General features: G+C 34.7%; 1 protein-coding gene across 3 annotated transcripts in view; it reads left to right on the top strand.

The window, feature by feature from the left end:
* Positions 1–14,036, top strand: part of LOC136036687 (phosphatidate phosphatase LPIN1-like) — a 127,059-nt gene that overhangs the window by 30,940 nt on the left and 82,083 nt on the right. For all 3 annotated transcript variants that reach the window (XM_065718997.1, XM_065718998.1, XM_065718996.1), the window contains exon 5: positions 6,959–7,058. In XM_065718997.1, coding sequence (XP_065575069.1) covers positions 6,959–7,058 — 100 coding nt within the window. The remainder of the gene's footprint in view (positions 1–6,958; positions 7,059–14,036) is intronic.

Below are 14,036 nucleotides of genomic sequence, written 5' to 3'. Positions count from 1 at the left end.
AGAAAAAAGAAGAAAAATAAATGAAGTCATATTTGCACATGCTCAGTTTTGTGTGAATGAAAAGTGGGATTTTTCACTCAATCCTGTAAAAAATGGGATTTTTTCATTCCACCGACACTGTGGTTTACATTCTAGACCCTTTTATGAATGTGAGAAATCTACATACCTCAGAAACACGTACCTCCGTTTAAAAATAATTTAATAGATTATTTTAGGGGGGAATTTGTTGAATTTTATTATGGTTGTTAGGATGAGTGGGGGAGGAAGAGGAGCTGGAGAGGTAAGGGTAGGCAGGGGCTAAGGTGGGGTTGGGAGGGCAGGGTGGGGAAGGGGAGGAGGAGTTGAGTATTGAAGAGTGATGGAGACTGAATCTGTTATTAATATTTTTTATATTTTTATTTATCTATTATTATTTTTAATTCAGTTATTTGTTTATTTATCTACTTTTTCATATATATATATATATATATATATATATATATATATATATATATATATATATATATATATATATATATATATATATATGTGTGTTATAGTTTTTTTGTTTATTTATAACAGTTTTAATTAAATAGTTGATGTTTAAGTAAATAGTCGAGTTAATAGGTAAGTAGTCACGCGGACTTTCGCGCAACCGCAAACCTTCATAGGTTTTCTCCAGTACAAAAGTGTTGTTTAACTTATTTATTTGTTTGTGAATATGGAGTAATGAATTTACGAACTTATCTACTTTGGAAATGTCCTTTAAGGACAATAGGGTGCCGACGTGGGGGGGGGTAGACCTACTGAAATTTTTGTATATTTTGTGAAACATTTTTGTTTTCTTTTTTTCATTGAAAAGAAATTTGGAAAAAAATGGACCCCCTAGATCTTGGAAACCATATTCCCCCCAGGAAAAATAATGGTTAATCCTATAAGGGGTAACCTAGTAAATAATGCAAGGGTTGAAACTTACATCGGGGAGATTTTTTACTGATAATAAATTCGTAATACAGTTATCGTTCAAAAGGGAGAAACACTTTTTAAAAAGGAGAAAGAGGTATGGCGCTGAAAAAAGAAGGCAGTAGGGAATTTGTCTAAAAGTCTAATTAAAGAAATGAGAATTCTCTAGGATTTCTGAATTTAGCCCCCCCCCCCCCCAGGGTTTCTTCTATAGATACAGCCTAGAAAGCAAATAATAGACGAAAAACAACAAAAAATTATTAAAGCCATTTATGTTAAGAACTTCCAGTTGAAAGCCAAAACCTGACATAAGGATGATCAGAAGCAACGTTTTGGCGTTGGCTATAGTAAGGAGCCATCTGCATTCAATGTTTTTTTCTCGTCCATTTCGTGTAATAGTTTAGTGTAGGAGGACTGTTAGCACTATTCACTCCTTTTATACAGTTCATTACAACGTTCTGTATGTTGACCTTATCAAATCATCTTAACCATTTTTATTATTATTATTATTATAGTTTTAAGCCTTGGGATCGATTTCAGTTATCATAAAGTTTATTTAATGAAATTTTTTCTCTCTTTCCTTCCATATGTTTTTTTTTTTCTATTCTCCATTTTTGTGATGAAGTGTTTTACATATTATGTGTTAAAATGTTTAAAAGATTAATGTTAAGAGTTTTGTTTCATGCTCTTCCTCCTTACAGGCCATAAAGCCTTTGTGGGGTTTTCAGATTGTACTATTGAATGTTTTTTGTTAATTCTTCTTGGTTGAAATATATCTATATCTAAGTTATGCGAATTGACATGCTTACATATAGGTTTTGTATTGGAAAAGAAGAGGGTGCTTGATCTTGGCTATCCGATTGGCACAATACTATCTGAGATGGTTCCTTGGACAAGGAAGGCGCAAATTTTATTGGAAGAGGGTGTTAGGAGGGCGAAAATTGACCAACGTTTTGTCTCTAATAAGTTTAAAACTTACAGCCTTAAGTCCTTTGGCCAATAGGAACCAAAGGCAAAGAACCATTCAATGGGCAAAGGGATCCCAATGCAGAATGAGAAGTTTAAAAAAGAAAACAATGATTCCTCCGAAAATGGAGCCATACTAAGGAACAAAATCTTTTTCTGAACGGATTGAGACTTAAAATCGTAAGTCTCCGAGCCATGGGAGCTCTAATGTATCAAAACAATTGTAGTCGGGGGCACGCCCCCCTCCGAAAATGGCCAAAAAATCATTTTTTCTGATCGACTTGAAACTTATACCCTCAAGTCACTGGGCCATGGACACCCCAATACAAAGGACAAAATTCAAAAGAAATATTTGGTGGGGGGGGTATTTCTTTATATGGTCATCGGAAAAGAATATACCTATTATGTTCTCGGGTTAAACTACTTGTACCTTTGTTGAATACCGAGTAAACCTTGTATATGTTTGGTATGTCGAATCTTGATCAAATAGATCAAGATCTGATGCAAGAACCCCCTCCCCCTAAAAAACAGCTAATTTTCAAGTAGATGTTCACCTTGTAGTTGATAGTGTTTTTTTGTTTAATATTATAGTAGAATGATTTCTCAGTCTCATACACTTGTGTGTACGTCTTTCATTTTTATTTCTGTCATCTGACAGGCTTTGTTGCAAGTTGAAGTAATACTCGTTTACTTTTAATCGGTTAATATTTAAATTCAATGAAGCAGAAAATAAGCCTGTCTAAACGCTAGCGACTACTTTCACTTCGGTTATCCTATAAACGAAAAAAAAACATTAAGCAATAATCCTAAGCTGGCATTACTTTATACTGCTAATAGTAACCTTAAATGGTTCACTTTTACTGTACCAGAACTTTTATATTGTTTTATGTTTTCAGTCAAGTGAGAGCTTTCTATAATCCTACAAACATAGGGAAATTTCACCACTTGGTTTATTTGCACTAGTTTTATTGATATATGTTAGACATGCTCTGAAGCAATAATTTTAATCAAAATTTTCGTATCTCTAACTTATTCAACTAAACACCCACCCCCTTGCTAAACACGTAAAAACTTCAGACATACTGACGTGGAATAGCAATAAACTAAAACAAGTTGGAATGTAACCTGATAACTGAAAAAGTGTCACAGAAAAAAATGCACATAAGTTTTTAGTACTATAATTTCTATATAGGCTATACATTACAAATACTTTTATCCTGTCTATTAGATAGTAAAACTAAGTAAATAATTTGAATAAGTAAATATAACAATAAATAATCCTTATTTTAATATACAACTCTGAGTGGATCCACAACCACATGCCTACACTTCTCCAACCCCTAATAGGCAAGGAGTTGGGGTCAATTGCGTAATTTGCTATGGAGCAGAGGGACCTCTGCTCCATAATTCAGATAATTCTCCATAATTCTGTCTCTTCCAGAATTCAGTTCCCCCCCCCCAACCTCAGTTTGTCCTCCAAGCTGAAATTTATTTTCTCCAAAATCTTGTTAAAAATAAGATAAGCCTGCATAATTCAAGCATAAATTTTAATTAAGACAGTAAACTTTGAGAAAACAATAAAGACCTATATATATATATATATATATATATATATATATATATATATATATATATATATATATATTATTGAATATTTTATCTTCAAGTCTGGCAGCCTATATCAACAGAAAAAAAGGGAAAAACTAGATTAATCAAATTAACACACTCTAGAAAATAACATAAAAAGTTGAAAATGGGGATTTTCTTTCGTTTATCTTTTTCTCTGTGTTGCGTTTGTGTGTCTTTGACCCGAAAAAAATACACCAAACTATCATTGTCTGATCGGATGAGTCCCTCCCAAGTTCTTACGGTCATTCGTTTTATCCGAAGTGGGCGCAAAAAATAAATGTAGGAGATCATTGCTCTTTGCTAAGTCAACACTATTGCGCTGACTCTCCTCTTGGGCCGAGTAATAGCCTTGGCTTTTAGCCTTGCATGAAACTATTAAAAAGAATGCCGATAAGAAAGAATGCAGCAAAGCGTTTCGTAGCAAACCATGGACTGGATGACCTCTATTCCCTTTTGAATCAACGTACTTGACAAGTTTAAAAAATAAGTGCATCATTTTTACAAAAATAGCGAATTATCTAAAAAAAAACAATCATATAGAAGGGAAAAACCCTGATTGAAAAATAAATGCCCGAGCAGGAATTGAACATTTGACATTCTGATTTTAAGTCTACCGCTCTATTAACTGTTAACTGAACCACGACTTATCCAATTTAATCCATTGGTGATTTTAGAACCATAATTGCGCAACTTATTAAGGGTGCTTGGAGAAGGAACATTTAGGAAATGTTCTTGTAAACCTCGAGGTAAGGGTTTCGGACCATAATTATTACAATGATACCGTTTTATACTTTCAAGCTTTTCCACTTAATAAGTGGCACTAGAGTGTTGTTTTTAGTCCTATATCGCACTTACGGATGGTAACATTGATAAAAAGTGCGTAGTATTGAGAAAAATCTTTCAAATGAGCCATTAACCAACACCCAACACAGGGCCATTTTTAGTGCCATTTGGAACTTGCAGACGGCGGAATTCATAGTAATAACGTATATATGATTAATAGCTTTTATTATGAACTATTACAAATCTGTCTAGACGTTCTGGTAGCCCGCTAGCCCCACCCCTTGAGAAATAGCACCCAAAGTGCCATTTTAAGTGTCATATGGCACTTGTATATTGTGGAATTCATAAAAAGCACGTCGATATGAGAAACAGCTTTTGAGTGAGCCGTTAAGCATCTCTCTATGGTATTCTTGTAACCTGCTAGCCCCCCCCCCCAAAAAAAAGAACGGGAGATAGGTCAGAGATACCCATGCAAAAAAGTGATGTTCCTTGTTGTTCAAGGTGGGGGACTCTAATTTCCCTGTGTAAGCTTTTGGACCATTCTGATTCAAATGGTACAGTTTTCATTTTGATCTGACGCAATTTTCTGGGGGTTCTAGGCATTTATTCGAAATCACCAAAAATTTCGTTTTGTAATTAACTTTTACTTTTAAGACGAACCGAAATAATAGTTGTCATTCCTGAATCAGTGTAGTTTTTTTTCTTAACCCTTTTTTACTTTTGGTTATTATAAGCTATGGTTCGCTCTTTACTAGGCTGCGGACACTGTTGCAACCGTGATAAAGGGACAGACTGTATCAGAATCAGAGTGTTTATTTTCTCTGTGTCTCAGAAGAGAAGGGTTAAGGTTTTTGCTTAAGGTTAAACAAACCGCTACGCTACTGATACAAGTGATTTTCCTTGTTCAAGATGAAGGACTGATATTCTTCTATAAAAAGGTGGGTGTAGAGCAGAATCTGGGGGGGGAGGATATTGTGACAAGGGTGCCAATAATTGACCTAATTGACAAGTTTATTTAAAAAAAAATGTATTAGGTGTGCCAAAAAAATATTGGGGAACCCGGGGGCCCCACAGCCTCCTTCCTCTGGATCCTCTTATGCATGGTTTTTGACCATGTTAATTCCATTTGTGCACTTTTTATTTGATCTGATACCATTTTTTAGATGTCTATGGCTTTTTTTTCTTAATGGTCATAAATTATTTTCCCAATAAACCTGTACTTCTAAGATTTACCGAAAAATGGATTGTCATTCCTGAATTAGTGTCAGATGGCAAATCCTTCTCACGGAAAATCTCACCCTACAATACTAAAAAAAATCCCACCTCAAAATCGATCAAATTTTGAAAAACCTTGATTGGAAAAAATGATAAGTTCGGTCCGGATATGTGCAATATAAATGCGCCCGATACCAATGTGTGCTTATCGATACGTATAATATACGACACGCCACGCCCGATACAGCCTACAGCCCTTTTTCCAGGGACTAAGGAGGGTCATAGCATTACCAAAATCATAGCTGTTGGACCTTTGAACTATGTTGAACAAAATGGCTATCTCAAAATTTTGATTTGATTTCTTTGGGGGGAGGAGGCTACCTGTCATCCAATCTTTTTGGTCACTTAAACTGGGTATTAGCAAATTTAACTTCCGCTCGAGTGAGCAATTAAACATCTTTCCATGATGTTCTAGTCACCCTCTAGGCCTACCCACGCAAAAAAGTGATTTTCCTTGTTGTTCAAGGTGGGGGGCTGTAATTTCCTGGCAATAGGTTTTCGACCATGCTGATTCCAATGGTACACTTTTTCATTTAGGTCTGACGCCATTTTCGAGGTTTCGGTGTTTTTTCGAAATCACCATATTTTTTTCACATTAAACTTTTACTTTTAAGACGAACCGAAATAATAGTTACAACCCTGAATCGGTGTCAGATGGCAATTTTTTTTCACTAGGCGGTTTTTTTCGAAACACGTTTTTTAAATTTTGGTTACTATGGGCTGTGGTCCCCTCTATACTAGGTTGCAGCAACTGCTGCAGCCATGACGTGTAGGGATATGAATTTTTAGATTTGTAGTAAAAAGTTGATAATACTTCTTAGGGTAGGGGAAACAGGTCTGAGATGGGACTTCTATGTGATCCGCCTTTGTTTATCTGGACAACATTTCCAAAATCATAGAAGTGGCTAAGCCCGACTATGATATATATCGATATTTATGTCGACATGATTTCGAGAGATCGTGGTGTTTTTTCTATTTTAGTTATATCAGTAACACTATGCCATTAATTTTATAGGACTAATTCAATTTTGAATCGGAATAAAGTATTTGGACTCAAATGGAGAATTCCAAAGAAAATCTTGGTTTTGACGGATGTTGTGGTTATTTTGTCGTGGATATTTTTTCTTCAGCAACTCTTTTAGAAAAAAAAATGTGACCTTGACTTAATTCATCCTGTTATCGCGATTGAATTCATTTATTTATCATGCTTTGTTTATCTGTATAGGAGCAGCTTAAAAACGTAACGACTTTATTAAAATTCTCAGCATCTCATTAAAATTAGGGAAATTACAGAAAGGAGTTGGATAAATACCTGGACAAACTCCAAAATTGCATTTTAAAACGTTTTTCTTTTATTTTGCAGAAGAGTTAGTAGATGACAATCTGATTCCTGATTGGTCCAAGTTGCCCCAACTAGTCACAGATAAAGATAGGCAATTTTATAGTGACACTGAAACTTATGGGTAAGAATAGTTTTATCATAATGTATTTGTTATATTTAATTCCGTGGCAAAATATTGTTTTAGAGTCCTTGCACTACATGTGCAAAATCGAATTCCTAGAAAAATTGCAACACCTCAGCTGCTCTTAATCAAATAGTGGTATATGTGGTAAAACAGGTCATGAGGGTAGGTGATAAAAAATAAATTCAAAAATACCACCATGACAGAAAAAGAAACAAATTTCGCTGAATAAAAATGTGATAAAGCTAGGCTATGGGCGGAATTCGAATCTCGCACATGTTTTTTTGTGGTGGCAAAGCTTCGGTTCGCTTCTCTATCGGACTTGAGTAAAAAATTCGTGTTTTTAACCGGCAAATTTTGCTTAAAAAAACAAATTCCAAGTCTTTTTTAAATATTCCTGAAAGATTAGAGTTTCGCTTCCCATCAGAGATAGCATTTTGAATTTTCAGAGCGGCATGGTTTGGTAGTTCTCGCTTGACCACTGTTAATGTCTTTTGTCAAAGAGCTTATTAGATTTCCGAACTTCCAAACAAATTAAGCTAAGATTTGACAAACGGTAATGGATTTGTGTTAAACGTAAGCGACCAAAGTCACTTATGTGAATTCAAGCTCAAGTATCTCTGATTAAAGACAAAATTCTTGAAGCCTTCCCAGAAATACCTTAAAAGAAGTAAACTCATTTGAATACCTATCCAAGAAAGAATACCAATAATAAATTCCCACCAGTGTATTGGTATATCAAATTATTCTTATGAGTTGATGCTAAGAAACATAGCTATTAAGAGAAAGGAGTCGGCTCGTACTTGCTAAGGCGGCTAATTCAGGAGTAATCCAGGTTTTTAAATTTATTGGAGGTTAGGACCGGAGAGATCAAAAATAACAGCTGTAAATTCAAATTGAAAGTAGAAATAAGTTCAAGTACCAAGGACAGTGAAAATGAAGTATGATAGTTTGAATCGGTTATGTGGGAAATTATGAAACCATACATACCCTTAAAAGTTAGGAAAATTTGGGAGTTTAGTTTTCAATGAAAAAACACCTCCATGTGTGGCTATGCGATTTTTGGTAATAGCTTGTGAAAATTAAAAAGAAAGAAACACGGGCGAACAACAAAAGAAAAAGAAGCTAAAAACACGTGAGAAGACTGTGTTAACGGTCTTAACACGTGACATGTTAAGAAGATGTAAATTTCTTTGAAGGTGCAGTTGTTTTCGGGAACCCATTGAATGCTAATGTTTGAAATTTTATAGACTAAAAGTATTGCCAAATTTTATTAATTAGTTTTGCTTATTTATATTAACTATTCAATGTGGCAACACTGACGAAAATGTGGCACTGCTATAAAATTTTCGTATTTGAAACAACCTAAGAAAAAAATCTTAGAGAGTCACAATTTTCGGACCTAATAGATCTAACGTGGGTTCAGGGGGCAAAAAGTTTTTTTTTATGTCCTTGGTGCTTTAAAGAGAGTTATGATGTGAAGAGAGATGTAAATTGTAAAGAGAGATGATATGATCTGTAAAAAGATATATGTAAAGAGAGATGAAATTTTGCGCCAGGAAAAATCGGTCTACAATATTCAGAGGTTTCAAATGGTTGCGAGGCGAGAAAAATCAATGGTTTCTATCCAAGTGTCTCTTGAAAAACTAAAGAGTTTCTCAAAGTTGATTAATAAGCTGTAAAAAGCGAGTTTTAGTCTTTTTTTGTCTGAATGACAAAAAAGACAGTCTGTCATCCTTCACCCACAAAGCTTTTCTTAGCCTTCTCAATCTTTCTCTCACTATAAACCGAGAAAGGGGGGTACAACCACATTTTGCACAGCTTACTATTTGAAATACGGTCAGTCAAAGAGTACTGAAAAAAACCTGTTGACAATTCCTTGGGTAAAGTTTAACAAATCTATCTCTATCTTCCGTAGTGTCAACGTTTCGGAACCCTACTTGATCATACTGACACCTCTTTCCTTATCACTAATTGAGGTCCCGTTTCTATCTTTAATAATTGAGACAAGCCCAGATTGACTACTTCCTCTCATTTTTTAGCATGTCTATGCGATATTTTACTATCAGGTCGTCTGATTGGATCTTCCAAATCTTCAATAATTTTATCCATGATCTCCACTTTGCACCTCCTTAATTCATATTTTAATGCTTTCTTTACTTACCTGACATTCCTCTTATTCCCATATTATCTATCGCTCAAATACTTCTTTTACCAACCCCTCCTTTTTTCTACCAAGCTCAAAGTATTCTCACTAATAATCTTAGCTGCGTTTCTAGCTTTCGTCCCTAAGGCACTATCTGCTACTTCGTAAACTATTTTACTAAAATTATTCCATCCATCTTCTACATTGTCAGATTTTTGGCTCTCCGCTTTCATATTCAACTGTTCCTGGAAAGTTCCTCCCCAATTCTCATCTTGGAATCTACCTATGTCACAAATTTCTGGGAGGTAGCTATCTTCCTAAATTTCAGCTTTATATTAACTTTAGCACTATTAGATGACTAGTAACCTTACCTCAGACCTTAGTTCCTCCAGGGCCAAGTGTGGCATATAGGGCGTCTACAAAGCTCTGGGTGCCACTCGTATACGGGTCTTGGGAGTTGGTCCTCAGGCATTCGAAGGACGTTACCAAGGTAGGCCCATCTCCTTCGCCTCAGGAGATCGGTAATAAGAGGTTGACCAGCTTGTTGACGAACTTCTATATTCATGATCTTCTCCTGCCACAGTATGTTCAGGAGTCTTCTAAGGCACATACTCTCAAACGCTTGGACACGCTTCTCTAGCTGTATATTCAGTTTCCAGCACTCGCTAGCGTAAAGGAGAATGGACATCACATTGCTGTTTAGAAGACGTAGCTTTAAGCGTAGTGAATTTTCACTACCACGCCAAATTGGTTTCAGTTTGTTGAAAGCTGAAGTTGCTTGTCCTATTCTCCTTTTTAGTTCTTTCGTGATTTCACCATCATGTTCAATCCAACTCCTGGGAAACTTGAATTCCAGCATCCTATATACCCTAGTAGGTAGTATTGGCCACCGGATTTTTCATAACTCCTGTTTTATTTGGTCATACACTAAGGAGACGTGAAATGTTTGTCTATGGATGAAATTTGATTTTTTAAGTATCACCCTCCCAAACTTCAATGGGAAATACTCAAATCCCTAGACCGAACTGTGTCTGGGGATAGTTAAAATCTTATTATATACTTATAATTGGAATTACACAAGTAGGAACTCGTAGGTGCGGAATTTAAAGGGAAGTAGAGAAGGTGGAAGGTGTTCCTCTTCCCTTGTGTATAGGTATGTATGAAACGATGCCTCCTTGTCGAATTTTTACAAATTTAATGGCCGTCCCAATCTGAATGGGATCTATATTTAGCTTAATCTGGCAACAGTGTCACTTCATCTGTTTTCATGACCGTGAAATTTGTCTACTTTCAGTGTAATAGAATTTTACCGAACGGTTTGATTAGTTTGAGGGCAGTAAATGGCTCATTAAAAACTCTACAAGCTGGATAGATTTTACAATTTTGTTACTGCGATCCACAAGCGTGAAAATAATCAAAACTCATTTTTAAATGCTTTTCTTCTGTAATTTTGGTTTTACACAAGTTGATTATGACTCGTACTCATCTCGTTATATAATCAGCTACAGAGGAAACAGATTGTAATGCAACTTCAAATGCTATTCTTTTCCTACTTGATATCCCATTTTCCTAATCAATGAAACAAAGTTATGTAATAATAATGAAAGAAGGACACTTGAGAAATCCACTAATTAGAAAAGGCTGAAGTATAAAGAAAAGAATATATATATATACATATATATATATATATATATATATATATATATATATATATATATATATATATATATATATATATATATATACTTATATAACTTATAATAATATAATGTAATTATTGTATTATAATATAATAAAACTTATATAACTTATAAGGAACAAGTTATCAAATATTAGCGGACGCCTGCTACCATCTTAAGTCTCCGCTCGGGGCTGTATCCATTTTTTTTTCTGGGGGGGGGGGGGTACAAAAGAATTTTATCGGGGGGGGGGTCTTACAAGAAAAGCCTTAAGAAACGTATCAACAATTTCTTTATATTCATTTTCTTTCGTTTTTAAGAGTCGGGCAAACATTTCGGAGGGGATGAGGTTCAAACCCCCTATCCACACCCCCTCCCTCTGGTTAAGGCTGTGCCTCCACTAATCATACTCCGATAACATAAGCATTTTGCTGAAAATATTAAGGCATACACATGCAGGCAACAGTTTTAGTCTACGATAGAATCAGACCTATTTTTATTTTTAAAGTTTTACGTTTCTTTTCTAATTTTAATTTTTAAATATTGATCATGGGTGGTATTTTACTACGTATTAACCAGCATGATCACCTGGATCAAGAAAGATTCAAGGGAATAATACTTCTCGCATCTTGTGATTTCTTTTGTATTTATTACAACATTGAAAATAAACATAAACATTGCAGTAAAATTAAATTTTGAACTCATGAGCTTTCAGCAATTAATATCATTATAAATCTGATATTCAGTTTAATTTTGTTAGTTCTTTTGAAGACTATTCAAGACAAATATAGTTTCACTGCAAACAAGGGTTTGGATACTGCCCCCTTCCCTAACTGTAAAAGTCTAAGCCTACAGCGTCATTGACGCTTCATTGAAAACGAATTATATAACAGTTTTTTTCTTTTCCAGTTATTACACCATTGAAAATGAAAATAAAAATTACAGTGAAATAAAACCTTGAACTGATGACCTTTCAACAATTAATATCATTATATATCAAATATTCAGTTTGATTTTATTTGTAGTTTCCAAGGCTGTTCGAGACACATGTAGTTTTCAGTAAAGTGAAATTCCTATACGAAATTCGTATTATATCTTGCTTTCTCTTTGCCAACTCAATTTTACACTTGGAGATGTTAAGGGTAACTGTCCATGGTAAATCAAGCAGTATCAACTCTAAGGTAAATCAACTCAAGACAGAATTTTGAGATTAATAGATACATCAAGAGAATCAGCTTATGATGTTGATTTTATGCTTGATTTAGGGGGGGGGGTTGTGCTTGAGGTGGAATTCCATAGGGAGAATATTCTTTGGGGGGGGGACTTCCGGGGAGTGAATTTTCGAGGATAAATTTTTCACTGGGGGAATTTCACAGGATTCCTATACGACATACTTTTTAATTGTCTTACATTCTCTTTGCCAACTCAGTTTTGCATGTGGAGATATTTCGTGGGAATTATTCAGGGGTTATTTTCTGTCTGTTTTGGTTACCGGGAAAATTACTACGGAAGGGGGGATCTTCAGAGCGATTGAGAAACCGATTAGAAATTAAAATCTTTTTATAATTGGAAGTATGCTAAGAAAAATTTTACGGGTCATTCACGGTTGGGTGATTTTCAGCAAGGATGGAACTGTCTCGACGGAATTGACGGGGGGTGCACTATATGTTGGACGAAATTTCCAGGGAGGGGTTTCCCGTGACGGGGTGTGTGTGTGTATTTTCCAAGGAAGGCAGATTTACCAGTATTATTTGAAATACAACCAGAAATTAAATAAATAAAGCAAGTTTTTTAACTGAAAGTAATGAGCAACATTAAAATTCAAGCCGAAGAGAAATTATTCCGTATATGAAGAGTTACCCCTTCTTAAGGGTTGCCTTAGAAGTTGTGATAAAAACTTACAGAAATTAAATAAAAAAAACAAACAATTTTTTAACTGAAAGGAGCGACATTAAAACTTAAAACGAACAGAAATTATTCCGTATATGAAAGAGGATGTCCCCTTCTCAATGACTAGCTCTTTACGCAAAAATTTGACTCTTTGTCACAGCTGTACTTTTTAAAACAATAAACAACTTTACCGTAAAGAGCGAGGCGTCGAGGAAGGGACGGCTTCTTTCGTAAACAGAATGATTCCTGTTCCTTTTTAAGTTTTAATGTCGCTCCTTGCTTTCAGTTAAAAAAAAACTTTTATTTGTTTAACAAAAAAAGAGAAAGAGACTTGTCATCATTTCAAGCTGGGCTTATTTCTTACGAGATAGTTATTTTTTGACACGTCGTTTAGCTTCTGGTACCACAAAATTCAAGTGTGTCTGGGCCCTGTGAATAAAAAGTTTTTCTAATTTCAAATATAGACAGAAAGATAATTTTTTGTTTTCTTAGAAAAGGGGATATGAGGAACTGTTTTGCATTAGAGCAGCATAAAACAAAACACACATAAGAATTAACAAAAGATTAAAAACAATTTCGTTCAATTCAACTGCATCACATTCTTTCTGCTAAAAAAAAAATGGCCCAAAAAGTGTCAATATTGGTGATATATCGCATTTTATAACGGCATTACCAAGACGAATTTTACGAATTTAACGAATTTAGATAAAAAAAAAATAAACGAACCCCTTAAACAGCTGTCTATAAAGAGAGTTATGATGTGAAGAGAGACGTAAATCTTAAAGAGATGTATGATCTGTAAAGATAGATATGACGGCATTTGTGACGGCATTACCAAGACGAATTTTGGAAAAGCTCGTAGAAAAAAAAAAAAACAAAAAACTATTAACCCCTTAAATAGCTCTCTATAAAGAAAGTTATGATTTGAAGAGAGATTTAAATTGTAAAGAGAGATGGTATGATCTGCAAAGGGAGATATGACGGCATTTATGACAGAATTACCAAGAGGAATTTCGGAAAAGCTCGTAGATAAAAAAATCAACGAACCCCTTAAACAGCTGTCTATAAAGAGAGTTATGATGTGAAGAGAGACGTAAATTTTAAAGAGAGATGGTATGATCTGTAAAGATAGATATGACGGCATTTGTGACGGCATTACCAAGACGAATTTTGGAAAAGCTCGTAGAATAAAAAACAAAAAAAAACAACAAACTATTAACCCCTTAAATAGCTCTCTATAAAGAGAGTTATGATTTGAAGAGA

The sequence above is a fragment of the Artemia franciscana genome, chromosome 15, assembly GCF_032884065.1.
Source record: "Artemia franciscana chromosome 15, ASM3288406v1, whole genome shotgun sequence".
NCBI classification, from domain to species: domain Eukaryota; kingdom Metazoa; phylum Arthropoda; class Branchiopoda; order Anostraca; family Artemiidae; genus Artemia; species Artemia franciscana.
Note: the sequence above shows the minus strand (reverse complement) of the source record. Positions and strands in the feature narration are given on the sequence as shown.